We start from the raw sequence: 26,082 nt of genomic DNA, 5'->3' as shown, positions 1-26,082 counted from the left end.
TCATCTGCGGTTGGGTATTTTGGAAGGGAGACAAACTATCTCAAGTGCTTCTTGGGCTGCTAATTAGGGTGTCACGGCACTCCTCCGAGAGCATCTTTAAAGAAGGATGGAGGGACTTACCCAAGGTCGTATAGCATGTCACTAGCAAAGATTATAAAATGCATGCCCTAATTTGGTCTTGTACGCTGAATTCTTTCCCTGGTGTTGGAAATCCCACCCAACAGCAGCATGCAGGCTGCTGAGCCTGTGCTGTCAGTGGGCTGAGGAGAGCTGGAGAGAAGGGGCTGGGACAGCGGGGGGGAGGAGGGCTGCAGAGATGTGGCCAAAGGCTGCTGTCTCCTCTTAAAACTCGAGTTCTGGTTTCTGACCTGAGCTGCTCCAGCACCTTGTCTTTCTCAGCCGTTACAAAAGCGTGTTTTAAATTCCTCTGGCATCCCTGGATTCAGTGCTCTCTCCTCTGCCAACAAGCAGTGGGCAGAGCGTAGAAGCCACAATCCAAAGTAGTCATTAGTGGGAGAGGAGATGGTGGGGGACTGGCGAGCTCTAGAAAAGGCCGTTTGAAATACCTTGCGTTCAGCACATCCTTCTGCAGGAGTACGGGCAGAGAGCAGGAATACAAACTCAGTGTGCTTGAAATGCTGCGGCAGCACCATTCCCTCGCCCAGGGCTGGGTGTGGGCAGGGCGTGCAGGGGCTCAGTGCTGCCCTGGGCAGGGAGCTCACCTGGTGCAGGTGAGGTGAGGTGAGGGCAGGAGGCTGTGCTCCTTCCTGGCAGCTGGCAGCATGTTCCCCAGGGGGAAGGCGGTCTGTGGTGAGTCACAGCCCGGGCTGAGAAAGGAAGCTGCTGCTGGGTAGGTTGGGTGCTGGCTTTTTCCATGAGTGAGTGCAACACAGCCCCAAGGAGGCTCTGACTTCACAGAGCGACTGAAAGCTGCCTGGGTTCCAGCTGCAAAATGCGTTCACACAGATGTAACCAGAGAGCGCTTTCCTTCCTAGGGCCTGCATTGCACCTCAGGATTTGGTGTGCTCACCACGTTGAGGCAGGACAGGGCTGAGTGAGCAAGGACGTGAAGGGGACTGCTCATGTCACAGTAGGAAGCCTGTAGGAGTTTGAAAATGCAAGTTAAAGCTCTGCTCTGTCCATCCTTAGACATCAGTGCCCAGAGATGTCTCTCCTGAGATAGGTGCAAATCTAAGCCGTGCCTGTCTTTGGGAGGCTGTGTGCTTGTTCCCATCGCCAGTCGGGACTGTGGTTTTGAGCTGATGGACATCTGTGCCCTGCTGCTCCTCTGGAACCGCATCTGCAGTGACTCACCTTGCTTCTTCCAGGGCTTCTGTCCTAACTTGTGTGTTGGCTGATCCCTGCTGAGTGTCCCAGCTGCTGGGAATGTTGCAGGTTTGAGTTCTTCTGAGCTGTGTGGCTCCCACTTGGTGTGAGAAGCAAGGGCAGAAAGGAGAAAGCCTTGCAGCCCTCCCCAAACCACAAGAAATGTGCACTGTTCATGCTGTGCAGGGTAAGAGGACATCTCGCCCTGTCTCTTCCAGAGGTTGTCTTCTGCTGTCAGCTCTGGCCAAACCCAAGCAGCAGCATTGCTGTGCCTGCACTATGTTTGGGTTTATTAACCAGCCCTGTTCTACCCCAGAGGATATGTGGGTCTGTCCAATGGAAGAAGAGTGCAGGTCTCACTCTGCTGCAGGTTTTCTATTGCGATCCTTTTGGGGCTGTGCTATTCAGGTAGGTATTGCAGCAGCAACACAAGCAGAACTGCTTCCAAGTGGTGATGGTGGTGGAGCTGTGGCTGAAATCCCACTGGTTGCACTGAAGTCCCTGGGCACAGTTCTGTATGTGACAGAGGGCTGCCAACCACTTATAGTGTCTGTTCTCTGCACTGGTGCACCCAGCACAAGGAGTAGATCCCTGCCTCAGCACTCACTGCAGCAGAGCCCTCTCAGGGCCCTGGGGCTCTGTGCACATCAGCTCTGGCCTTGCATGGCTGGCCCTGAACTTCCCTAAACCACACAGCTGAAAATTCTTGGGGGAGGAGGGGGTGATTTTTCTGTTTTAAATCTGGAGTGCCTGCGGCTGAACCTAGGGAACAGGTTCAGCAGCACCAGCAAGGGCAGGAGGGCACTGCCTGGCTGCGATGATTGCACTGGGCTCTGTGTGTTCCCGTGGACCACTGGTGTAGGACAGGCCATTGGTTGGATAATCCCATTTTCACCCTTTTTTCCCCTTCCTTCCTTTAAAAGTGACTGATTAAGTGTGACACGGCATAGCCTGCACCCCTGCTGAAGGGGTGCTCGTGTTCACTGATGCTGTGTTCTATGCTCCTGTGTTCAGTGCTCCTGCATTCTGCGCTCCTGACAGCCTTCCTGCTTCTGCCAGGCTCTGTCTGGGCTGCCTCTCTGCTTCATGAACTCCAGTTTGCCTTTCGTGGCTGGAAAACGGATTAAATGAGCAAGACAGGAGAATTAATTAGCTGCCATTTTAAGGATATAGCTTTTGTTGCGGTCTGAAGTGTTTTGAAATGACATTGTGTCACTGAGACAAATGTTGGACTGATTAACAGGCCTTCACCTGCTGGGGTGCCCCATCTATTCATACTGCACTTCTCCCCCAGGTGGTGAAGGTTCCAAGGTGACCCTCAAGGCCAAGCAGCCAGGGGGAGGTTTGCCTTCCCTGCTGGTTGTGGCCGAGGAAAGCTGGTATCAACGTTTTCTGCTTGTTTAACATTCAGAACAGCTTTTCTGTGCCCTTCCCCTGGATGCTGGCTGTCTGCCAGGCCTGGGGGCAGCAGGAATTGCATGGGGATCTGCGGGATCCAGCTCCTATGGGGAGGGAGAGGGGAGAGAAGAGAGACAGACCTTTGCGACACCAGACCTGGAACAAACGCGTGCCATTGAAGTCATTTTCAGAAGAGGTGCTGCAGTTCTGCCCTTACTGACCCCTCTTGGAGCACAGAGTTCTCCACCAGAGATCTCCCAGCCCCTGGCAGGGAACGATCTGTGACACAATGAATGCAAATTATCAGCTCCTTTTTTTTTGTTTTAGAATTTCATGTAGTAGAAACGTCGCATCCTGCAGCCAAATCAGTTGAAGGCGGGTAGAAGAGTGTTGGGTGAGGCTGAAACTCTTCCTATTTGGTTTCATCCAAGGGGCTGTTGGCACAACTTATGTTTGCTTTTCAAGAAGGCTGGCTTATCTGTGAGGAACTGCCATGCAGGGTAAGCACACTGCATCCTTGGGAGCGGGTTAAGCTGCTTTAAGACACCAGTTGCTGGCTTTTGCACCCTTGTATTCAGTGCCGGATGCAGGCAGCTGTGACAGCACAGGAAGCAGATGAAGGGTGAGCCTGCTGCTTTCTTCACTCTGTAGTTAAGCAAGCTCCTCTATTTTGATATCTTTCCAACCTTCCCCTAAGAAAAGCAGAACTGGCAGTGCAAAGAGATCTTGCTCAAGTCTGCGATTGGAGCTACCTCCAGCCTGGAAGCAGTCTGCCTGCTCCCCCAGCAGCTGTTGCAAGAGCAGCCCTTGCTGGAGCCTGTCCTTGTGGGCAGGCAGGGCTAGGAAAGCCTTTGCTATGGTTAAACGGAAGGCAGAAAACATGTTGGCTGAGGGTTGCCAAGGCAGAAAACCACCGGCCTGTAACATTTTCATCCAAAGCGTCTTCTTTCGCTCCTTGCAGCACGTTATGTTCATTCCATGCGCTGATCTTATCTCCCAGAAATGAACACCAGGCCAGACACACACTGTCACACAGAGCTGCCATCATTAAGGCAAGATCACTTATTGTTGATAGAGTCGCTTCAATATGCTCTCACTGGGGATTTCCTGCAGCAGGCTCCAGGTCAGAAATAAAGGCCACTCCCAAACGCTTCTTAAGATATCAGTTTTTATTGGACATTGCAAGATCAATAAGAAAAAATAATTTGTACAGCTTTGTACACCATTGCTGCTGAAGAGTAAGGCTACTTGTCACATCACAGAGACCTGGTGCAGCCAACAGGGTGCTCCCAGCATGACTCACATCTGAGGAACCAATGTTTCTCCAAGAATGACTTACAACTGTCAGATGGTAGCACCGCCCACCGTGGACAGGCCTGCGTAGCCTTACCATAGCACAAATGGGGCTTCTTAGACATATAAGGTGAGCAGCCTTGCTCTAAGATACCCTCTCCCAATGGCTCACTGCCAACCACAGTTGCAGGATCAGTCTGGTACAATGATTACAGACCTTTGGCCTCACTTTCCCTCCCTGACACCAGCTGGGGGGAACCAGAACACTTAAGGTTTTAATTGGCAGAGTAACCCTTTCCAACCAAACCCAGATGTTTAAGAGTGATTGTAGAGCAGCAGCTACGGGTATTGCTCTAGCATTGGGGCACCCAATCCATAGGATGGGCAGAGCTAGAAAGAGAGGCTTCAGTTTACACAGTAGTTTTTGCTAAGCTTTTTGCCTTTGACGGTTCTTAGCTGTTTAAAAAACAGGTGCTAGAACAAAAGGTTGATTTTGCACAGAGGCAGTGAGACATCATCAATTCTAGCTGGCCCCATCAGTATCTCGCACTGCCCTCTCTTTGCTATGGCAGGTAGGTGGGAGAAGAGCGTTCCACTGCTGGACTGAAATGCCAGACCAAGGAAAACGTGAGCACTGATTCAGCCCCTAAGAGGGGATCAGAATTTAGAAGTCAGTAGTTAAGGACTGCATCATCTGTCCTAATAAACACAATCAAGACAGTCATTTTAAATCACCGCCAGGCTCAGCTAGAAAAAGAAATCAATTTTAATGGCTCTGTAGGCAGAAAAGGGGAAACTGCACTATAATTAGCTGAATACCTGTACTGTATTAATGCCAGCAAGCAGACACAGCTGCTGGACTTCGCCCTTGTAACCTTTACAGAAGGGGCACCGCTTACTGATACTTAAATACCTCTCACAGAAGATGGGAACTAGTATCTGCTACCATTCAGAGGTACTTCTGCACCATTCAGTCATCTGTATTCACAATCAAAGAACAAAAATGCAGTGGGGGAAGGAACTGAGCACAGTAGATCATTGATGTGATCAGCAGTGAGCTGCCTCCCCCACGCAGGCACCAACTGTGCAGCCACAGCCCTGGCAAACAGGGCAACGTAGGACAGTTTGCTTTTAAAGACAGGAGGGCAACAAGGAAATCATTTGATAATGAAGAATTAAGGAGGAAAAAAAAAAAAACAACCAAAACAAAACCCTTCACAAAACCACTTTCCAGTATTGTAAAAAAATAAAAACAAAATGCAACCATTCTGACTTCCTGTACCTACACCACACGGGTCTCTGTGGCTCTGTATGAACAGGAAACACTGCCCTTTTTCTGCTGATAAGTGATGCAGTGCACACAGTATTTCTGAAGGAGTTTCTATAAACTGTAGTGCAAGCAAACTGAGAAAATAAATAGCACTCAAACATTCCCTCCTAGCAAAGAACAGTAATCGTGGTAAAATCTAGCTTGTCTTTCATTTTAGCTGAAGTTAGGTTACCTGCAGCTTTGTTAGCATGTGAAATTTTGAAGATGTGCTTCACAGCATAACTGTAGAATAATTTACACCGCATTGCCAATTTGTTTTCATCAACAGCATACAAAGAAGGTCCTTAGTTTTTATATATATATACTTTATAAAGTCTGGAAGATCAATATAAATACTGCTCCAGAAATCAAAAAAAAAAGTGTTTACATCCCCGACTTCAATTTACATCTCTGTGTCCTGGGTTCTCGTTAGGATCTGTAAAAGTCTTAGCGGCGCAGAGGTTCAAGTTTTCGAAATTTCAGTGACGAGCTGGATGACAAAGCATCTTGATTTGAAGAATTCACTGTGTCTGGGGACTGGAACAATACTCTACCACGGTGATTAAATACATAAAAAGATGGATGGTTCCTTAACGTCTCAAACGTCCTTCAAAACAAAGGCAGATTGTCAGCGTTAATACTGTTTTAGAGCAGGACTTTCAGAAGGGTCAGTCTGGGGTATTCCAGCTTTTACAAAGCAATGCAGGTTTTGGAAAGAAAACTCAGGAAGGCCATGCTCACCTCACGTGTTTTCTAAACTAAGAGAACATAAGACAAGGGGGAATGGCTTTAAACTAAAAGGGGACGTTTAGGTTAGATGTCAGCTCTTGATTGGAGGGCTGCACTGCTGCCCAGAGAGCTGTGCTCCACCCCTGCAGGTGTTCAAGGCTGGCTGGGATGGGGCCCTGGGCAGCCTGAACTGGTGGGGGCACCCGGCCCATGGCTTGGAGGTAATGATCTTCAAGGTCCCCTCCAAAGGCATTCCATGAAATACAAAGCCTGACAAATTCTGTGTGTTCAGTTTGCAGAGGCTGCCCATACTTCTGTCAAACTTCACTTTCCTTCCCTGAGCTCAGGGCAGAGCTGTGGATGGCTATTTGCATGTATACCACACGTCACAGCCTCATGACTTGTAACACTGTCAGTTTCCCATTCCTTTCTACGTCTGAACTTCAGGGTTTTAAGTGCTATGAAGCAATGCTATGGCAATGTCAACTTGTTTAGTTTCCATATTCTCCTAGGCTCACAGGAGTGGACAAAAAGGCCACCCCTGCATCCTAACTTCACACCCTTTTCAAAATCTCAGTTCAAAGTTCATTATTTTCTTGAAATCTGCAGAAATCTGTCATTCTGCCTGGAATATTTCACTGTGAGATTCAAACAACACAGGCTTTTGCTGTGAAGAAGCCATAAGCAACGGGGGGTGTGACAGGCACACGGCCCCGTGATACGTGAGACTGCCTCACAACAGTGCTCTGTGACTGCTGAGCTCTTACTCCCCAGGCAAACATTTCTGCACAGCAGGATTTTGGAACAGAAGTAAAGGGAAAATGTATTTAATTTGTTCCAGTTTTCTAACTCTCTGCCTTCAGTTCCACATGTTATTGGCTTCCCCAAATATGACTGATTCTGTGTGCCACAGCAGTGTGTGTGAAGGAGCTGAGCTAAGGAGAGGCCAAGCCTGATGCTGCCACTTCACAGACGTGCCCCATTCGCACAGAGCGTAACGGATGTGTTTATGAGAAGAAATAAAACATACTTATTTTTTAGTTCTGAAGTAGCATCCATGTCTTTAAACTCTCCTGCGATATGTACAATCCCATAGCAGGTAACTGCAAAGGCTAACAGAGTCTGAAGAACTATCTGTAAGAGAGGGGAACAATGCAACACACCGATTACTAAATATTCTTCATGGTAACAAAAAAAAAATCTCATCTTTCAAACTGTGTCTCCTGCACTTTTCACCCAGTGACAGAAAGTGCTTTCCAGCTCAACAGCAGGGAAACTGAGGCACGGGATTATTCAGCAACAGAGATGAGAAAAGCTCACAGCACCTGACAACCTGTCTGTGCTGCATGAACTGCACTGATTCGCACAGCTCCAGGGGGAGATCTGCACAACAACACGTTTTTCTCATGCACTTAAGGATCTAATGTTCTTCCAGAGAAGTGTATCAGTGCCCAATGGTAGCTGCACAGAGGGGAGGGGTGCTGTTTGTAGGGGGTGAGCATCTCCTCACCTTTGAGGTTACACAAAACCAGAACAGAGAACTGGAGTGGAATTTAAAAAAAGAAAAAAAAAAATACAGAAGGCCCTTTGGAAGCTGGTTGTGCTGGCATCAGACGGGCACAGAGCCACGCTAGATAAACAAATGTCAGCCAACAAGAGCCAGAGGGAGGATGGTGTTTATGCTGCAGAGCAGGAGACGAGGGCAGCAGCTGTCTGGAGCTCAGGCTGCGCTCAGGGAATGCCTGGCTGAGAGGCATCAGGACAGGGGGAGAGCAGAGGGCCGGGCCGTTGTGCCCTGACAGACACAGCTACGGGATGTGGGGATGGAGAAATCGCGTTCTTTTCAACAGAAGAAACCTGAATTGACAGGTAACCTAAAAGCTGCTCCGCCGCGGATTCCTGCCTATCACATCAACACAAGAGAGACTCAGCTACCAGCACGGCACCACGCTTCCCAACCACCCGCACGACCCCGACTTACATCTATGGGAAGCGTCTCGTCCTCCTTCTCTGTCAGCCGCATGTAGGAGCGATCTGCAACACACAAACGCGCGGGGCGTCCAACACGGAGCCCGGCCCGACCTCCGTGGACGCGGCACCTCCACCCCGCGCCGACCGCCGCGCACGGACACGGCCGGCCATCCCGGCCCAGTGCAGCTCCGAGCCCCGCGTCCCCCCCGCCCTGCAGGGCCGCAGCCCGGCCCCGAGTTCCCCGGCGTGCCGACCGCGCCCCGCCGACCCCCCCTCCAGCCTTCCGCGGCGCTGACGCCCGGCACACTCACGCTGCGCCGCCGAGAAGGCCGCGTGGGCCAAAGCGAAGAGGCCGAGTCCCACCAGCCCCTTCCACAGCGAGGCGGCCGCCATCCTGCCCGCCGCGCCGCCGCCAGGGGCGCCCCTACCGGGCGCGGGGTGATGGCGTCACGGGCGGGCGGGGCCACGGGGGGTCGGGACGGGAGGCTGGTGGGCGTGGCCTGCTGGTTTGTGGAGAGCGGTATGTATGGTAGTGGGCGTGGCCTGAAGGCTTGTGGGCGGGGCAGTCCCGCACCCCTCCCCGCGCCGCAGCCCCGCTCGCTGCTCGTCACTCGCTTTGAGGACTTTTTCTCCTCTCGCCCACCTCGCAAACAGTCGCTTTGCGGCCCCGGCCGCATCCTCACCCCCACCCCGGTGCCAAACTTCGGCCCCGCGGTCTCCGCCCCTATCCGGGCTCCCGGCGCCGCCGTCCCCGCCCCGCGCCTGCGCCCAGCGCCGCTTCCTGCTGGCGGCGGGGCCGGGCCGCGCCGTGCCGGGGCGATGGCGGGGCCGCGGCGGTGGCCGGGCTCGGGTCCGGTGCTGGCGGCGGGGCTATGGCTCGGGGCGGCGGCGGCGGCGGCGGGACGACCCGGGGCTCTGGAGGAGGAGATCGTGTCGGAGAAAGCGGCGGAGGAAAGCCACCGGCAGGACAGCGCCAACCTGCTGGTCTTCATCCTCCTGCTCACCCTCACCATCCTCACCATCTGGCTCTTCAAGCACCGCCGCGCCCGCTTCCTCCACGAGACCGGGCTCGCCATGATCTACGGTGAGGGGCGCGGGCACGGCCGTCCCCTCCCGCCGGCACCCCGCGCACCCCCGGGGGCGGCGCCCCGATCCGCGCCTTCTCGCCTTCATCCCGGTGGCGGCGGGGTGCGGGCGGAGCCTGCGGGGGGCGCGGGCCGGGGGGCGCGGCGTGGCCCGCACCGTGCCCAGCTATGGGCTGTGCTGGAGCCCCGGGCACGGGCTGCTGCCGCAGTTGGTCCTCCTCGTGCCCCGGGTGTGCAGGTGGAAACCCGGGTGTGCCAGGGTCATGCGGTGCGGTTTGAAGGCCGAGCGGCCCTTGGCTGGGCGTTGTGCCGGGGGAATGATTAACGCGGGCACGGAGCCTTATCCAGGCAGGAGCGATGAGCGTAGCATAGGAAAAGGCGTCTTGTGGTGGGTGTTGGAATCGTGCCGCCCACCCCGGGTGTTGTGCAGCCACGCTTGGTCGTGGCTGAGCTGCCCGTGGAAGGAAGCCCTGCTGTGAGGGTGGTGGCCCGCTGTGTTCCTCACCTCCTGCTGCCCCACGGTTCAGCTGCAAGCATCCTTCAGAAAGCTGTGGGGAGGCACGCGGTGCCTGCGCTCACCCATCCCTGCTCACCCATCCCTGCTCACCCATCCCTGCTCACCCATCCCTGCTCACCCATCCCTGCTCACCCATCCTCGCAGGCCCTGGTTGTCACCTCCTGGTTGCACTGTGCTCTCAGAGGATGAACCTCATCATCTCGGTTTCTAAAACGCATCTTTTCCATCGGCTGTTTCACAGGCTGCACTTAGGGAGGTGTTGGCAAAAAAAAAGTAACATCTCCTGTCTGACCAGGCAGAAAATCCCAACTTCTCACTGCTTTTTGTGCTCTGTACCTCGGGTCAGAACAGGGACGTGGTTTTGGTGGGAACCTGCTGTTCTGCAGCAACAACCTAAAAGCTGCTGGGAACAAAATCAGCGGCTTCAGCTTGGCCATACCCGGCTCCTGTGATGCTTTCAGCCCAGGTGAGATCAGTAGAAGACGTGGAAGTGCTGCAGCAGGAGGGCTGCACAACAGCCCCTCACATCTGGGCAGAGGAGCAGTTTGTAAAAGCTTGTCTTTTTCTAGTTGGAAAAAAAAAAAAAGCCCAAGAACAGAACTTTTGCATGCATCTTTCGTGCTGACTTACTTCACAACTCCCTGGTGTCTGTGTTCTCACCCTGAGTTGTAAGCTGTTGCTTCGGGTGGATTTATACCTTACAAATTACACTGTTGGCTCAGGGCTGGTGTTCAGGAGCTGGAGTTATTTCACTGGGATAGACAGTAGGTGCTCAGCAGCCCCTAGGCTTCATTTCAGTGTTTAAAATTAGGTTCCCACACTCCAGGTACTCAGCATTTAGGCCAATTAAATGAGCAGTCTCGTTTTATTTCGGCTCGGGGGCTGGCGGGGATGTGCCGAAGCTTCTCCAGAAGTTCAGTTTCCTTGTACTGGTTCCCTCTTGGCCCCTGGATTCATCCCGGCTGGGTGTTGGCACGGTGCTTTTGGGTGCTCACTGCATTTTTCTTTCCTTTTAGTGCCCAGATTAATGTGTGCCGTTGGCTTCCTGGTGCTGCTGCCATAATCTGTTAGCCTGTATTTTAAATCTTAACTGAGATATATTCAACAGCACCTGGGAAAAAAAGAAAAAAAAAAAAAAAGCCCGTGGGCTTTTCTTCTTTTTAATGAAGTTGGGATAAATGCAATGAAAATGAAGTCGTACTTTGCATAGAAGAACTCCATGAATTCTCTGGCCATGCCTGTAGCTCCTCGCTGCTTGCAGCTTCCTGGTGTCAGGTTCTCACTTTTGTCCCATGTTGATACTGGTGGGTGGCTCACAGATTGCTGCTAGGACAGCCCTTCAAATGCCAGAGGTTTTTAAGGTATTTCCTAAGAGACCATCAGAAAGAAGAGGACATGCTGGGCTTGGTCTGCTTAGCCCAGGGCTGGTGCTGGTGTCTGACAAGTTGGGCCGTCTGGGTCAGGTTTGTGCCAGGAGCCTTTGGGCAGCTCCCTTACATGGGAGGTGAGCAGGGAAGGTTGGCTCCAGAGCATTCCCATTCCCTTCCTTCTCCTGTTGCTGGCCAGAGCTGGGATTTGGCTGGCATGTGGGGCTGGGAACAGCTGCGTGAGTAAGTGAGCTGGTGAGGATGAGCACCGCTATCAGATGTAGCCCCTCTTTGGGACAGGGATTAAGAGGTGAGAGGTGGGTGGGTCAGGATCCTTCCTGAATTCCCAGCCACCACCAAAACCTCTCCCTCCTTCCCCTGAGCAGGGCATCTCATTTCAAAGCCACGAGTCCTGGTGTCCCTGGGTGGGATTCCGGCTGAGGAGACAGACAGCTGCCACAGGAGTTTCTGGCTGTGCTGCCTGAATCAAGGAGTTTCCAAACTTTTTTGTGCAGAAGGCCAAGTGGAAAGAGTCCATGGGACATCCCGTGCTCACAGCCTGTGGCTGTCAGGAGGCACTGCTGGGAGAGTGTTCAGTGCACTGTGCCTGAGAGGGGGAGCTGGAGGAGCTCATGCTGGCAAATGCCATCAATCTGGATGCAAGACCTTGGCGTGCAGCTAACGAGCTGTGCTGCAAACGAGGACTGCCATATAAACTGCTGACTTGTAAATCCACCCCACTGGACCCCAGCAGGCAGCGTTGGCTCACCCGTAGGTTGATGCTGGTGGTGTGGAGACAAAGCTTGCAGGGCACTGAGCAGAGCACAGTGATTGGCCCCAAATGTTACCCTGAGTTACTGCAGCAGGCATTGCTGCTGGGAAGCTCCCTGGTGCAGGAGGTGGCTGCGTGGCTCCACTGCCTGGTGGGTATGGTCTTGCTGTGTGGGGAAGAAGGGAGCTATTCCCATTGTTTCATGGAAGGAAGAGTGTAGAAGTTCATAGAATGACTCTGCTGGTCTGGAGTGAAGGAATTGATGGCACAAAAAGTGACCCCAAACCATCTGTGCTGTTCTGGCCAGTGTCTGTGAGAACCCCTTCACTCTGGCCTGGGACAGAAAGATGCTTACTGTCCTCAAAGCATTCACAACAGCTCCTGGTGTCTTTTTAAATCCCCTGCCAATTGTATTTCTCTGCTGGTGTTTCATGTTCTATCAGGTCTTCACCTTCAAATGCTCACAGCGTCCATCCCCGGCCCTTTGTGCATCTCTCCCCAGGTGTCCTGGTTGGTGTGGTCCTGCGCTACGGCATCCACGTCCCCAGTGATGTCAACAACGTGACTCTGAGCTGCCAGGTGCAGACCAGCCCTGCCACACTGCTGGTGAACGTCAGCGGGAAGTTCTATGAGTACACTCTGAAGGGGGAAATCAGCGCCCACGAGCTCAACAATGTCCAGGACAATGAGATGCTGAGGAAGGTAAGGGTGCTGGCAAAGGGATGGGGTGCTCCTCACCAGTTCCAGTGGGTTTGTGCAAAAATACAGAAACCCTGTGTCCGCTGGATCGAGTGATTGTTTTAATCAGTATTTGCTTTGGTTCCATGCATTGTTAGCTAACATGCAATGTAATGAAGCTGTGGTTGCAGCTGATCTTAACTTGAGCTGCTTTGGGCTGTGGGTCTGAAAGATCCCTGACACCTCTATGCCCACCTTGTGGGAGTACAGGGTATCTCATAGCTCATTCTTCCTTCTTTTTTGTCTTGCAAAAGCTTAACAAACCATTCTACTGTTTTTTTGTGTGTGTTTGTTTTACAGGTGACTTTTGATCCTGAGGTGTTTTTCAACATTTTGCTTCCTCCAATTATATTTTATGCAGGCTACAGCTTAAAAAGGGTATGTGCCTTTACAATGCCCACTTTTCAGTTCCTTTGCCACCAGAGCATTTTTTATACTTGAGAGTACTTTGAAGCTTGCTTAGCAGCCACTGCTGTGGAATGGAGTGCAGTGTTCCCAGTGCACATAGGATGGTGGGATGCAGGGTTGTGGGTCTCATTCTTGCCCCAGGAAGAGTTGGTGACTTGAGCTGTTGGCAGCACGGATTTGTGCAGGGGTTTGGGTGTGAGCTGGACCATTCCAGCCATCCCAACTTCTGAAACACTTTGGAGGAGGGAAGGTTTTAGAAAGCTCTGAAATGGAGAGGGAGAGGAAAACGACTCTGTTTAGCTTGCGGGAGAAGGAAGGAGAACTCATGCTGCATTAGGAAATCAGTTCCCAAGGCTCGGAGCAGCACCTTATTAAATACATTGGTACAGGAAAATATCCTCATGTTTATTAATGCTGCACCAGCTGTGCTGCTCTGGCTGCACACCGTGCTGCTGTGCTCATGCAGCTCGTGGTATTTGCAGCGGACACAGGCTGCAGTGGGTATCTCTCCATTGGCACAGCTTGAAATAAATTGTTAGTGAGGTGTCATTCATTTTCTTTCATTTTTTTTTGCTTCTAGAGGCACTTCTTCAGGAACTTGGGATCGATTCTGGCGTACGCTTTTCTTGGCACTGCGATTTCCTGCCTGGTGATTGGGTGAGCAGCTGAGGCCGGGCGGTGCTGGGGAGGCTGTGAGCTGTGTGTGGACTGGGGCTGGGAGGTCAGGCAGGCTTCTTTGTAGGCAGTGCTTCCTTTGCACCTCATATAGAACATCCGTACATGCAGCCAGCAGGTGAAAAAACAGGTGCTGACTTGAAATTATTGAAAGTGCAGTCCTAGCAAGCATGAGACACACGAGTGGAGAGCAGAATCATAAATGTGCGTCCTGCCCTTACTTGCTGGAGACAGATGCCTGGCAAACACAGATTGTGTTTCTAACTATTTGTCTATGTGCACAGAAGGAGCTAGATAATTCCTGTTCTGAATAGCAATACATGGATGTACGGTGTTTTCCACTGGAGATCCAGAGGATTCAGCCAAGCTCAGCACCTGCATTCTCTCTTCCTAGCTGGAAGTTTGGGATGTTTTATAGTGAGGCCAAGGCTGTCCCACTGAAATGTGTTGGCGTGAAGTCTGTGAAGCAGACCCAGAGGTGTTGCCATGGCCTGTCCAATTTCCCTGCCTGCTGCTCTTTGTGGCCATGATGTCGGCAGGGGAGTTTCAGTGCCATCTCCTCCCAGTGCTGTTACTTTGGTGCTGTGCTGCCGGTGCTTTGGATTCCAGTTCTGCACTCTGCTTTGGGACCCCGGTGTTGCATCAGACTGAGTTCATGCAACGCAGCTCTTCAGTGTTCCTAACCTTGGACAACTCTGGGGAGTTACTTTGGCAGATTCTGGGGAACTCTTTGCTCTGCAGATCTGAGCAGTGGCCTCTTGTGCTCCCGCAGCTCGGTCCTGTATGGCTGTGTCGCGCTGATGAAGGTCACCGGGCAGCTCGGGGGAGACTTCTACTTCACCGACTGCCTCCTCTTCGGGGCCATTGTATCAGCTACTGACCCAGGTATGTTAGGTGCTTTTTTTCCCTTGTTTTGCCCGCGTTTGGGGAAGAGGGGAAGAAAGGAGAGATCTGAAACCTGTGCAGTTTCCCATTTTCTGAATTTTGAAGTTAGGTTTATTTGCAGCGCTCTCAGCGGTCAGATTTCTTCCCTTTTGTTTCCTTCCAGTTATGTGTAATATACTTTCCAGAATTCTGCTTTTCTTAGTCTTGGTCTGCTGTGAAGCCCAGTCTCTCTTTCACCTTTTCTGGGTCCATTGGGACAGGTGTCTGCTTCTGCTGTCTGCTTCTGACATCCTGCACAATTGGCGAATGCAGAACAAGATGTACTGTGTAGGAGGTTTTAGTTCAACCTTAGTAAAACCAAATGCCTTCAGCCTCCGTTTGGATGGGATTTTGGAAGTGGCTAATCTAACAGAAAATCGATCTTCATGAGCAGTACTGAGGGTAGTAGTGACAACTTGGTCTGCTGAAGCAATTTGTAAATGAAAACTAAGAAAACCACACCTTGTCCAGCTGAACCTCACGTGACTGACGGTTGCTTTTACATGGTAGCTGTTTGTTTGCACATTCCAGTTTCCTCTAAAAAAGCAGGGCCATGGGAGGGCCTCTCCTTCCTCCAGCCCTTTGTTGACCAGTTCTGGAGTCAGCCTGGCTGCTGCATTTGGGAAAGGTGTAGTGGAGTCGCAGTAGCTCTGGGAGCTCTAAATGCAGATACTGGTCAGTTTTACATGAGAGGGAAGGGCTGCAGGCCTGGGTAAGCCAAATCTTCTGCCCTTCTGAAACAGGTGCTAGTGGCTGTCGTTTCTGATGAATTTGGCTGTTACCTGCTTATCTCATCAGTCAATTCCATTTTTGAAGACAAATTAAGGAGTGTGTGTGTATATATATGTATATGTGACTATTACTCCTGATAGTTTTATTAAAAAATCTAGCTGATGTGATTTCCCAGCTTCTCCAAGCATGTCCCCCTGAGGCTGAGCCTCCTCCCTTCCTGGGGAACTGGAGTGCCTGCAATGGGGAGAGCACCCTGTGGGTGTGTGGGGAACCCCTATGGCAGATAAGCAGCCTCTTTAGGTAATGCTTAGAGATGATGCAGAGCTGTTGGTGAGACGTCCCTTCTTCAAGCTTGAAAGTAGAAGCAAGATTTCATGGGTGAAAAAAGAGCATAGGGGTTAAATCCCCATCAGTGTGAGAGGGAGTCCCTGAATATTCTCAATTCTAATGTATTTATCTTACTCGTATATCATAGAATCATAGAATGGCCTGTGTTGAAAAGGACCACAATGATCATCTAGTTTCAATCCCCCTGCTGTGTGCAGGGTTGCCAACCACCAGACCAGGCTGCCCAGAGCCACATCCATTGTTGGAAAGGTGACCCCAAGAAGCTGGCTAGAGTTAGCAGCCCTTGGCAGCAGACTCTGCTCTCTGCTTCAGAATGCAGACCTGATGCCCAGGATGCATCTTCCTAAAAGGTTGGGAAGGTCAATCATAAGACAAATCTGTGTCATAAAGAACAGAAGGAAGACAGGAAGAGCACAGGGGGGCAGCTGGTGCCTCTGGAAGTACAGAAGGCAGCTTTCTAAAAGGAACCTTTTGTCTTTGACACCAAACTGACGGCACCTTTTTGAATGTCTCTCTATTTTTCTATTTGTCAGTGACTGTTCTTGCCATATTCCATGAACTCCAGGTTGATGTTGAGCTCTATGCCCTTCTCTTTGGCGAAAGCGTCCTCAATGATGCCGTTGCCATAGTGCTGTCTTCGTAAGTTCGTCTGTTTTTACTTTTAATTGTTTTGTACCTTGCATGTTGGGCACTGTGGGGAGCCACCAGGCCTCACTCCTGTAAAATAGGAGCATCAGTGCTGCCCAGACCAGAATTTCCTATTGAGTGTCCCCAGAAGCTGTAGTGACCTCATCACTCTCTTCCTTGAAGACGCTACTGGGGAGTGTGGGTTGGAGTTACAGTGTCTTGCTGCACGATGTTGTGCTCTCTGATGGCCTGCTGACCCAGCCTCTCTGACGTGCCAAAAGCACTGCATCTCTATGTCAGCTACAGGATCCCACTGAAGCCCTTTGTCTGTTCCTGCATGCCCCCTACCCACAAATGCTGTGTTGGTTTGGGTGGGAATAGATGCTAAAGCAGCTGTCTGCTTTCTCTGCCCACTGTGCGTGCCTCAAGAGGAGGGCATTGCTGGATCCTGTGCTGAGCACCTGCACCAGAAAGTGGCTGCCTTTCTAAAGAGTGTTTTATAATATTCTTTAATATTTTATGTCCTCTGCATGTGGGACATATTTTATCCGCATTGCCTTTGTGTTGTCATCATGGGAGCCTATCTGGAAATACATCGTGTCTGCAGTTGTGACAGGTTAACTTATAGCTACGACTAATGCAGAAAACATTTCTGGAATATTTGTCACGCTGCTTGCGTGGGTTTTACTGACGTGGAGGCAGCACTGTGAGCTCCATACTGGTTTGCATTTACTAAATCGAGCATTTCTGGAACTGTTTGCATCACTCCTGCCCTGCAAAGAGGTGCATTGTGGCAGAGTTGGTGGCAGGGAACCTGGCTGTAAAAGGGAACTGAACCCAGAACTGAAAAATGGTGTGCAGTGTGGGGCTGGGCTGCAGTTTGCTTCTCCCAAAGGGGATTTCACAGTGGCTGAAGCACGGCTCCCAAAAGGCGTGGGCAATGGTGTTTTATTAGTGGTGCCAAAAACAAAACCAGGAGGAAGGCTGCAAAAGGGTCAAGTGCCCAACCTACATCCAAACAGGGGGAAACCAACTGGGATTTAAAAAAAAAAAAACCCACGCAAAACAATGAAGCCACAGAATGAGGCCATGGTGGTGAGTGGGAAGTAGAAGGTGGATGAAAGAAATGAAACCTGTGGCTTACGCTATAAAAGATGATGCAGAAGAATTAAAATTTATGAAAAGCAGGGAAATTTAGCAAGGGAAGGGACCCATTACAAGTTGGAAAGTGTTGGTTTATCCTTTGTGTTGCAGAAAAATGTTGGTGTGTTATTTGGGGGAAAGCTGGAGGAAGTGTGGGTGACAGTAACTTTCCATTCCAGCATAACTCAGGAGGTTAAACAGCAGCTGCCCAAAGGTCGTGTCCAAGAGGCAGCCAAGGGACGGCTAACCAGGAGTTAATGTTCTCAACACGTGGACCTGAAAGAAAGCTGGTTGTGAACCAGCCCCATTCACCCTGCTGCCCTGTGAGGTTGCACTTCAGCACCCAGAGCAGTGCAGCATAAACACAGTGCATGTTAAATGCAGTAAAACTGAGGAACTTGCAGTTCTCCATGGGGTATTTGCATCAGCTGCTTCTGCGGTATCCGCAGAGAAGTGCTGGCTTCCCACTTAAATGCTCTGTGTTCCCAGAGGGTCTGGCTTTATGGGGAGCTGGTGCCAGGCCCCCACAATGCCATTGTAAATAATGAACTGTTGCCTAGCAAATGCATTTGCAGATGTGCAAGAGATGGGCTTTGCTCTGATGCTCTGGAAGGAACAAATGCAGAGCCTCCCTGGGGCAGCTGGGCTGCAGGAGTGGGGCTGGGAGTGAAGGGCAGCCCAAGTGGGCCAGGGGCAGTTTGCTCCCTCCCCGCTGCTCTGTTTTCTCATGCTCACAGTTTGCAGCAGTCATAGCATTTTGATAAGCAGACTAAGGAGTGTTTTGTTCTTGTGTGTGCTTCTCTCCCCTCTTTCAGCTCAATTGTTGCTTACCAGCCGGCGGGTGACAACAGCCACACGTTTGATGTCATGGCAATGTTCAAGTCCATTGGGATCTTCCTGGGGATATTCAGTGGATCCTTTGCAATGGGAGCAGCTACTGGAGTTGTGACAGCTTTAATATCCTTTTCTTTGTGTTCTTTTTCTTCCCCCCGAGCTTTTTCATAACAGCTTCCTCTTTCGCTGTGCTGCGTTTCGCCCAGACTCGGTGTTTCATGATTGCCTATGAATGAAAGGCAGCACCATGGCCTCTGTGGGGGCAGGCAATGCACTGCTGCTGTGACACACAGATTGCACACCTTTCACCTACAGTTGCTCTCTGAGTTGTCCTTAACCATCTGCAACGTCACCAAGTTCACCAAGCTGCGGGAGTTCCCACTGCTGGAGACTGGCCTGTTCTTCTTGATGTCCTGGAGCACCTTCCTGCTGGCCGAAGCGTGTGGCTTTACAGGTAAGCTCCAGCTCCACCTGGGATAGAAATCTGTAGGGATGCCACTGGGTTTTGCTTCTTGCAGAGGGCTCTCCTCTGCTTCCACAGGTGTAATTGCTCTGGGTTTTAGCATTATTGCATTGAACCCCATGCTGCTGGGGTGCAGCTTAGCTCCCTTTTCGTGGCCAGGAGTCTTAACGCAATGCTGTGCTCCCCAGGTGTGGTGGCTGTACTCTTCTGCGGGATCACGCAAGCCCATTACACCTATAACAACTTATCTACAGAGTCCCAGCACAGAACTAAGCAGGTGAGAGCCCCCGAGCCCCCTTCATCCTCTGAATCTGCAGTATTCTCTACTTCTACTCTGTTCAGTATTCTCTACTTCTCTCTAGCCAGAGTGAAGGGCATCTGCTAGTTTGCAGCTGTGTTTTGCTAGGGTTGCTTCTGCAGAAGTGTTTGTTCTGTGATGGATGAGCTAAGATTCTTCTTGTTAAATCTATGTTTAACTCCCTTTCAATTTTTATTTTTTTTTTCTTGCAGTTGTTCGAACTTCTGAATTTCTTGGCAGAAAACTTCATCTTCTCCTACATGGGACTTGCACTGTTCACCTTCCAGAACCACATCTTTAACCCTACCTTCGTGGTGGGGGCTTTTGTATCCTTTGCTGTCTTTTTTTTTTTTTTTTAATGAAAAAGAAAAAAAAAGGAGAGGTTCCTCATTCCTAGTTTGTGGTTTTTCATACAGATGCATTTTTTTTCCCCCACTCAGCCTAGCTTTACTTTTAAAAGAGGGTTTCTGCTGTGTAATGATGCTGCTGCTGGTTATTTTATGACAGTGTTTTCCCAGCTTCTTTTTTACTGTCTTGCCTGCTTCCAAGGGCCATTCATTGGTTGCTGCAGGGGCTCAGGGCTGGATGTGAATATGATGCCTCATCATCATATGGCACAGGAGTGGCAGCATGGCACAGGAGTGGCGTTGCAGATGGTCACCTCCTGATGCAGCAGTTTGTTTCCTTTGTTCTGTGCTATTCTCTTTGGTTAACCCTCAAAAAAGCACCTTTTTGTCAAAATAGCATAGTGAAACTATAGGAGATGCTTCTGAGTGATGGAATGAGAAAGGATTTTCCCTTCTACTGGCTGATGGTAGTGGGGACACACAACCAGCCCTGCTATGTCTCAGAAAAGTGAGAATCAAAAGGAATTTTGTTGATATCACAGGGAAGCCATTGCAGATGTGCAGAATTATTTTCACTCTTTGCCTGCACTGAAGCACGTTTATACAGATGAATAAATGTTATCTTCACCAGTGCTGACCTGTGAGTTTCCAGTGGGATTTGCTGAATTTCTCCCCCACTTAGCTGTTGCAAAGTTGTTTTGGGGTAAAGGGAGTGAAGAACATAGAAATTCATTTGGGTGCTCAGATTGAAATTATGTGCTCTGTCTCTTAGTAGGAACTGGCTCATTGGTGTGAAAGAATATGAAATACATCTCTGATGCAAATTCATGGTGTTCAGGAAAGAACATAAAAGCTGGGAGCATTTTACATATTATTTGAGGCTGCACTGAATTCTGGTGGCTGCAAGATTAGTTTTGCCATCTGGGCATTGGTATTAAAACATACAGCTTCAAAGAGAAAAGCAGTATGAAGGGGCTGTTCTTCTTTGTATCTTACAGGCTATGGAAACAGAGCATTAGGGTATTTTTTTTCCCTTCTCAGCTGCTGCTGCTTTCATTTTGCTGAATAATCTTTGGGAATGAGGCTTTGCTTTTAGCTTCAAGCCGAGCTGTGTGGTGTGCTGAGGAATGGCAGGGGTTGTGGAAGCTGTGAAAACCTGAGCTTTGCAAAGGACAAGTAGTCCTTGTGGTGGAAAAGGAGCACAGCACAGGAGAACGTGCAGTGAGAAGTGGTGTTTTTCCTCTTCTCTCTTGTCAAACCTGCCCTCTCCTCATTTCCCTTGTTTATTTATGTTTGTCTCTGTGAGATATTCCTGATATGCTGTGTGTGCTTCACTTTGGTGATGCATAGCATGCTTTTCCCACACTGAGCTGGGTTGTTGTCTTTGCATCTCAAGGACTGGTGTTTACAGAGCTCCTCGTGTTGCTGCTTGGCACCAGGAATTGGCTCTGTGTGCAGAGGTGGGATATGATAGGAGACACAGGAAGAACAGTTTCCTTAACAAGTACAAACACAGCTTGCTATCTTCCTAGGAAGAGCTGCCAATATTTACCCACTGTCATTTTTACTGAATTTGGGGAGGAGAAATAAGATTGGAACAAATCTGCAGCATATGATGATGTTTGCTGGTACGTTGTTGCATCCTTTTCTCCAAACACGTTGCACATTGTTTCCCACCCGAGCCACCTCTCAGGGCTGGGCAGGCCAGGGCTCTGTGGGACTCACCAGGTGGAGCAGGGGGGGGTCTGGGCAGTGGAATATTGGTACTACGTTGCAGTAGAGATGGAGCCCTGTCCCTGATAGCTACTCCACTGTCCCTTCCTCTCACAGGGCTGCGAGGAGCCATGGCATTTGCCCTTGCCATCCGTGACACGGCCACCTATGCCAGGCAGATGATGTTCAGCACCACGCTGCTCATCGTTTTCTTTACCGTCTGGGTTTTTGGTGGGGGCACCACAGCCATGCTGTCCTGCCTGAATGTCCGGTGAGTACGGCCACCAGTGTGGGCATGGGAGCTGCAGAGCTCCCGTCCTTCCCCATGGCAGGCAGCACACACCCACAGGCGTTGCCTGTGCTCACCCTGTGCTTGCTTTCTCTTGTCAGGGTCGGTGTGGACGCGGACCAGGAGAACGTGGTGAGTGCAGCTTTTGGTCTTTGGTCTGCACTCCTTGGTGCAGGAATTGTGCCTGGGAGCCTGGGAATGCTCCTCTTTGCTCTGCTCCCTTCTTGCTGTGGGAGGATTTTCAGCAGTTTGCAGTCAGTAGGAGTCATTGCTTTTCTGTGCCCTCTGGAATTGTAATGGGGCTTTCTTCTTGTTCAGTTTGAAAGAAAGCCTCAGAAGTGTTTCGTTGCAGTGTTTAAACAGTCCGTGTTATTGCTGCAAGACATTTTGTCTCTCTCTTTGAAGTTAATATCAAAATCTGCATGACACACAGGCTCTCTGCCATCCCAGCATCCCATGGAGGACAGAAGTGCCATTCATTGCCCCATTTCATGTAGCATCTCCAGGCTTGCCGTGCCTCTGTGTGCTGGGAGCAGCCACGTGGCTGAGCAGGGACCACTGGTGGCAGTGAGATGAGTGCTGCAGCCTGGCCATGCTGTGGCTGTGCCTCTGGCTGATTTCAGGGTGGGCTCTGCACCCTGGGGGCTTGTTTCATTCAGTGCCTCTGGCTTGGTTGCTCATCTCCTAAAGAAAAAGGCAGCTGGAATCTGAAAGCCAAATTGCTGTGAAATGTGTAATTGTATTCATAGACCCTTCTGAACAGCTTTGTGTTTTTCTCCAACTAAAAGGAAGCACTGAGTGCCCGTGGCACATGATTATTTGCATATTAAACCTCAAGGGAGACTGGAAAGAGGCTGGCCCTGTCAGCTGCCATTAAGTGTGATGGCTGGGCACATTGCTGGCTGTGGGGCACTAATCTTTGGGGGCAGAAGCTGGAAAGCCCCAGCAGAAAATCTGAGGCTGTGAGTGATGTCCACGTGCTCACTGCACCCTAAGCTCTCTGCTAGGAAGGTGTTCTCCTGCATTCCACAGAATCAGCATTTTGCTCTTCTACTGATAACATTTTGCTCTCTCACAGGGCGTCCCAGAGAGTGAGAGGAGGAGCACGAAGGCAGAAAGCGCCTGGCTGTTCCGCATGTGGTACAACTTTGATCACAAGTATCCTTGAGTTGCGTTTGGGGCTGTGCCAAATCCCCCATGCCAGCTTTGCAGATGAGCCAGCACTCACTTCCCTGTCCCATGGCCATTTAGCACAGTGTTGGCTCAGTCCAAAGCTGTGTTCCCAGCCTGGAAACCCAGAAGGTCTCCAAAGGTCTCTGGTGCCTATTCCCCAGGGCAGGAGGGCAGGGAGGCAAGGGACATACCCTTTAATCGCCCTCCTGCTGGATCAGTCTCTCTCTTCTCTCTCAAATGCTTTGCCATGAGCTAAAATGTGCCAGGCTGAGAGGTGCGGGATGGTTGGACAAAGGATGCTGCAAATCCTCTTGCAGTGCCCTGATCCACTCGTATCCCTTTTGTTGGTTGCATTCAGGTTGCTTATCCCTTTCAGTTTTGTGGTTTCAGGGATTTGTGTTTCTTTCCTTCCTCTGATTTCCCCCAGACACCAAGCCCCGCTGCTGCATCCAGTCCTGACTCCTTGACACTGCTGTGCTCCTCTTGTGTTCCTTGTTCTTCCTTACCCCTCCCTGCAGCTACTTGAAGCCTCTGCTGACACACAGCGGCCCTCCCCTCACCACCACACTGCCAGGCTGCTGTGGGCCCATAGCCCGCTGCCTGACGAGCCCTCAGGCCTACGAGGTGAGTCCAGTGGTGCCCCCTCTTTGGTGGTGTCAGTGGGGTTTGATGTGCTTGTGTTCCTCTGCAGCCTTTGGGTGCCAAGGAGGAAGTCAGATACGTGGGCTGAGTCCCATGAGCGTGTTGCTCTTTCAGCTGGCTGTTCAGCCATGGAGAGTCGCGTGATGTGTGGGTGGGAGTTCATGGCTGCATGAAGCTTGGGTGTCCTTTCTCAGGTTTTATCAGCAGGGAAGTTCAGTTTTTTCCACAGTGTAGGAAAGGCTGCGGTGCAGCACCTGTGCTCATTCAGCCGCGTGAATTTTGGGTGATCTTTATGCATCCCTTCCAACTCGGGATATTCTACGACAGCTGTTTGGGAAACATGAAACAGCACTTTGCCTCTTTTCGTTGCCCAGAACCAGGAGCAGCTGAAGGATGATGACTCCGACCTTATTTTGAACGATGGGGACATCAGTCTGACCTACGGGGATTCCACCGTCAACACCGACTCAGTCACATCCAGCACCGTGCCACGGCGCTTCGTGGGGAACAGCTCTGAGGATGCTCTTGATCGAGAGCTGGCTTTTGGGGACCATGAACTCGTGATCCGGGGAACACGCCTGGTCCTTCCCATGGACGATTCGGAGCCGCCATCAAGCATCCTGGATAGCGCGAGGCACGGCCCAGCGTAAGGCTGCTTGGTTTAATTGACAGTAATATTTGCATATATGATCAAGAAATGTGTACTACCTAAAGTCTAATGCATGTCTCAAAATGTTTAAGCTGTATAAATATTATTTATATGGTGTCAGAAGAATATAAATATTCTCTGCCAAGCACTTGTAAAGAACAAGCTGCAATTTTAAGTTAAAAACTGTGTTGACTGCACTGTGTAGGGTGGAACCGTTTTAGCATTGAGCCTATTGCACACAGCGAGCTTCTGTAATGTGTGATTTGATGAAGGGTTTTGTTCCCAGCTAGGTAAGTAAAGGAGCTGACTCCCCGCCCCTCCTCTGAACACGGGAGGTGCTGGCCAGCAGCAGGAGTTGCTTTCTGCTCAGATGAGGGTTAGTTTTTGCCTCTGATCTTTGGATAGTTGTGCTTGATATGGCAGCAGAACAACAGACTGCAGGGTCCCATTGGCTGTCTGGGAACCTGAGCAGGGAGCTGGAGATTTTCTGCTTTTAGTGACCCTACAGCTCTGTCCAGAGCTGATGGCAGACCCCCCCAGACTAACAGCTTGATGGAGGGGTGAGTTGTGCTAGAGAATGAGCTGGTCCTGCAGAAGCTACACAGGGTGTGCACAGGTTATAGGGCTGACTCTGCCTTTCAGCAGCTTTCTAGAAGCAGCCAACAAACCCTGAATTGGTGACCAGATTTCACATTTGGGAAGCGACTGTGTCTTTGTGCAAGCAAATCTCTGCTGAAGCCGTGGATGTGCTGGACCAGAGTGTGGCCAGTCCTGATGGCTGCAGGCTGACACAGTGCCTCCATGCTTCCCCAGGGGCACTCAGCACCTGAGTGGTACTGAAGGGAGTTGTCCATCTGTCCGTCCTCCTGTATGGTCAAAATCATTGCACTTTGTTTAATAACTCCTTAGCATTAGCATGCTGTGTGTCTGTAATCCCCACCTGATCTCTCTCACGTCTTTTACCATTTAATGAGCAATGTTTGCCAGTTAATTTTCTTCTTACTATTATTTTATTTTTTTTCCCAAGGAAGAGTGCAGAACAGTTTGTGATTTCACACTAGTGTTACAGGATTTGAGCTGTAGTTACAGGAAAGGCTATAAAGGTGCAGTGAAATTATTAACCCTGACATCCTTCTTTTCCTTCTTCAATGGAGGAAAGCACGGAAATTCAATGTTTTATTGTCTGCTTTAGCTGCAGTTTTCCTCTACAAACCTTTCAGGGTTATCGGTGCACTGTGGCCTGTTCTGGAGTTTACCCACTCCAGAGGTCTCAGACAGAGGTGTTTAAAAAGAGAGTATTTGATGGCGCCAGGGGAGGGTGTGCCCTCCCAGCTGCTTTCCTTGGAATGAACTCTGCATCTCATAGGATCCAACCCTGAGACCTCAGAGCAGTTTCCCTATGGCTGTTTTCCTCAGTGGCACCTGAGAGTTGGAGGAGACAGGAGACACTGAAATTCTGAGTGTGTATTTATGGGTGAGTAAATAAATTCAAATATATATTTCTTTTCATTTTCTCAGGTCTAAGTAACATTGCCTTAAATTTATGGATGCGAAACCAGTTATTTTGGCAGTTTATCTCCAAGAAAATGCTTTCTTTTTCCTTCTGAACAAGATGTATATGTGTTGCCATAGGACTCCTCTAGAAGGGGGGTGTGCTCTCTTTCTATTTAGGTAGGGAATCTTCCTTGCACCAGTGAGTGGCAGTCCCGCTGTTAACGTAGCTGTTGGATTAGCGCTAGGCTCTTTGTTTCCTGCTATGCAGGAATTCCATAAAGTGTGCATTTTATATGGCATCTGTAACTTAACTCCGTGTGTTTGGAAAAACAAATGATTAAAATAAAATAAAATAAAGTAGGTACGTGTTGACTTTAGGTTTACTACATCACTCCTCCATCCTTTTTGTTCGTTTTGCCTTTTTGAAGAGGTGTGATAAATAACCACCTCTTGCTTTTTCCTGTGTGGTCGGACTATGAATTCAACCGGCGGTGCGGGCGCTGGGCTCCGTGCAGCAGAAGCCTGTGGGTGCTGCAGGGCTCCCTCCTGTCATCCTGGCTGAGGGGCAGAGCTGCAGCCCATGCCACAGCCTTGGTGGCATCCTTCTTTCCTCTCACTCTCCCACTTGAATCATTTATCCACTTTCTTCAAACTTGCCAACAGATTACTGTAAGCCTCAGCTTTTGATGGCAGTCACGGCTCAATTAGTACATTAAAAAAAATAATAATAATAACAAATGGTGATTGTATGGGGTACCTATGAACTGCTGTTATCCATACGTCATATAACCAGGACTATTGCACCAAAACTTTCTGAA

The 26,082-nt window shown here is 50.3% G+C and overlaps 2 protein-coding genes across 3 annotated transcripts; one reads left to right on the top strand and one right to left on the bottom strand.

The window, feature by feature from the left end:
• Nucleotides 1-3,874: 3,874 nt before the first annotated feature.
• Nucleotides 3,875-8,476, bottom strand: MMGT1 (membrane magnesium transporter 1). Its single transcript, XM_052673331.1, has 4 exons — nucleotides 8,338-8,476; nucleotides 8,037-8,089; nucleotides 7,086-7,189; nucleotides 3,875-5,933 (listed from the first exon to the last, which is right to left on the bottom strand). The coding sequence occupies exons 1-4, from the start codon at nucleotides 8,417-8,419 to the stop codon at nucleotides 5,774-5,776; spliced, it is 399 nt and encodes a 132-aa protein (XP_052529291.1). The 5' UTR covers nucleotides 8,420-8,476; the 3' UTR covers nucleotides 3,875-5,773.
• On the top strand, nucleotides 8,453-25,628 carry SLC9A6 (solute carrier family 9 member A6). 2 transcript variants are annotated; one of them, XM_052673311.1, is made up of 16 exons: nucleotides 8,453-9,110; nucleotides 12,270-12,469; nucleotides 12,806-12,883; nucleotides 13,494-13,570; nucleotides 14,361-14,473; nucleotides 16,126-16,231; nucleotides 18,178-18,319; nucleotides 18,545-18,650; nucleotides 18,848-18,936; nucleotides 19,170-19,283; nucleotides 20,821-20,932; nucleotides 21,135-21,288; nucleotides 21,408-21,438; nucleotides 22,385-22,464; nucleotides 22,998-23,103; nucleotides 23,496-25,628. In XM_052673311.1, the coding sequence occupies exons 1-16, from the start codon at nucleotides 8,468-8,470 to the stop codon at nucleotides 23,769-23,771; spliced, it is 2,427 nt and encodes an 808-aa protein (XP_052529271.1). In that variant the 5' UTR covers nucleotides 8,453-8,467; the 3' UTR covers nucleotides 23,772-25,628. The 2 variants fall into 2 exon arrangements, with proteins under 2 accessions (XP_052529271.1, XP_052529274.1); XM_052673314.1 differs by having other exon boundaries at nucleotides 18,178-18,324; nucleotides 18,550-18,650.
• Nucleotides 25,629-26,082: the final 454 nt, after the last annotated feature.

This window comes from Tympanuchus pallidicinctus, unplaced genomic scaffold, assembly GCF_026119805.1.
Source record: "Tympanuchus pallidicinctus isolate F22 unplaced genomic scaffold, pur_lepc_1.0 scaffold13, whole genome shotgun sequence".
Taxonomy (NCBI): Eukaryota; Metazoa; Chordata; class Aves; order Galliformes; family Phasianidae; genus Tympanuchus; species Tympanuchus pallidicinctus.
This window is presented reverse-complemented; position numbering and strand designations above follow the sequence as displayed.

Coding starts and splice junctions, on each gene's coding strand:
- MMGT1 (XM_052673331.1), bottom strand. CDS start 8,419: ATGGCGGCCGCCTCGCTGTGGAAGGGGCTGGTGGGACTCGGCCTCTTC. Junction 7,190..8,036: donor ACGAGACGCTTCCCATAGAT/GTAAGTCGGGGT, acceptor CCTCTCTTACAG/ATAGTTCTTCAGACTCTGTT. Junction 5,934..7,085: donor ACTTCAGAACTAAAAAATAA/GTATGTTTTATT, acceptor TTTGTTTTGAAG/GACGTTTGAGACGTTAAGGA.
- SLC9A6 (XM_052673311.1), top strand. CDS start 8,468: ATGGCGTCACGGGCGGGCGGGGCCACGGGGGGTCGGGACGGGAGGCTG. Junction 18,937..19,169: donor CCCAGCACAGAACTAAGCAG/GTGAGAGCCCCC, acceptor TTTTTCTTGCAG/TTGTTCGAACTTCTGAATTT. Junction 21,439..22,384: donor ACGCGGACCAGGAGAACGTG/GTGAGTGCAGCT, acceptor GCTCTCTCACAG/GGCGTCCCAGAGAGTGAGAG.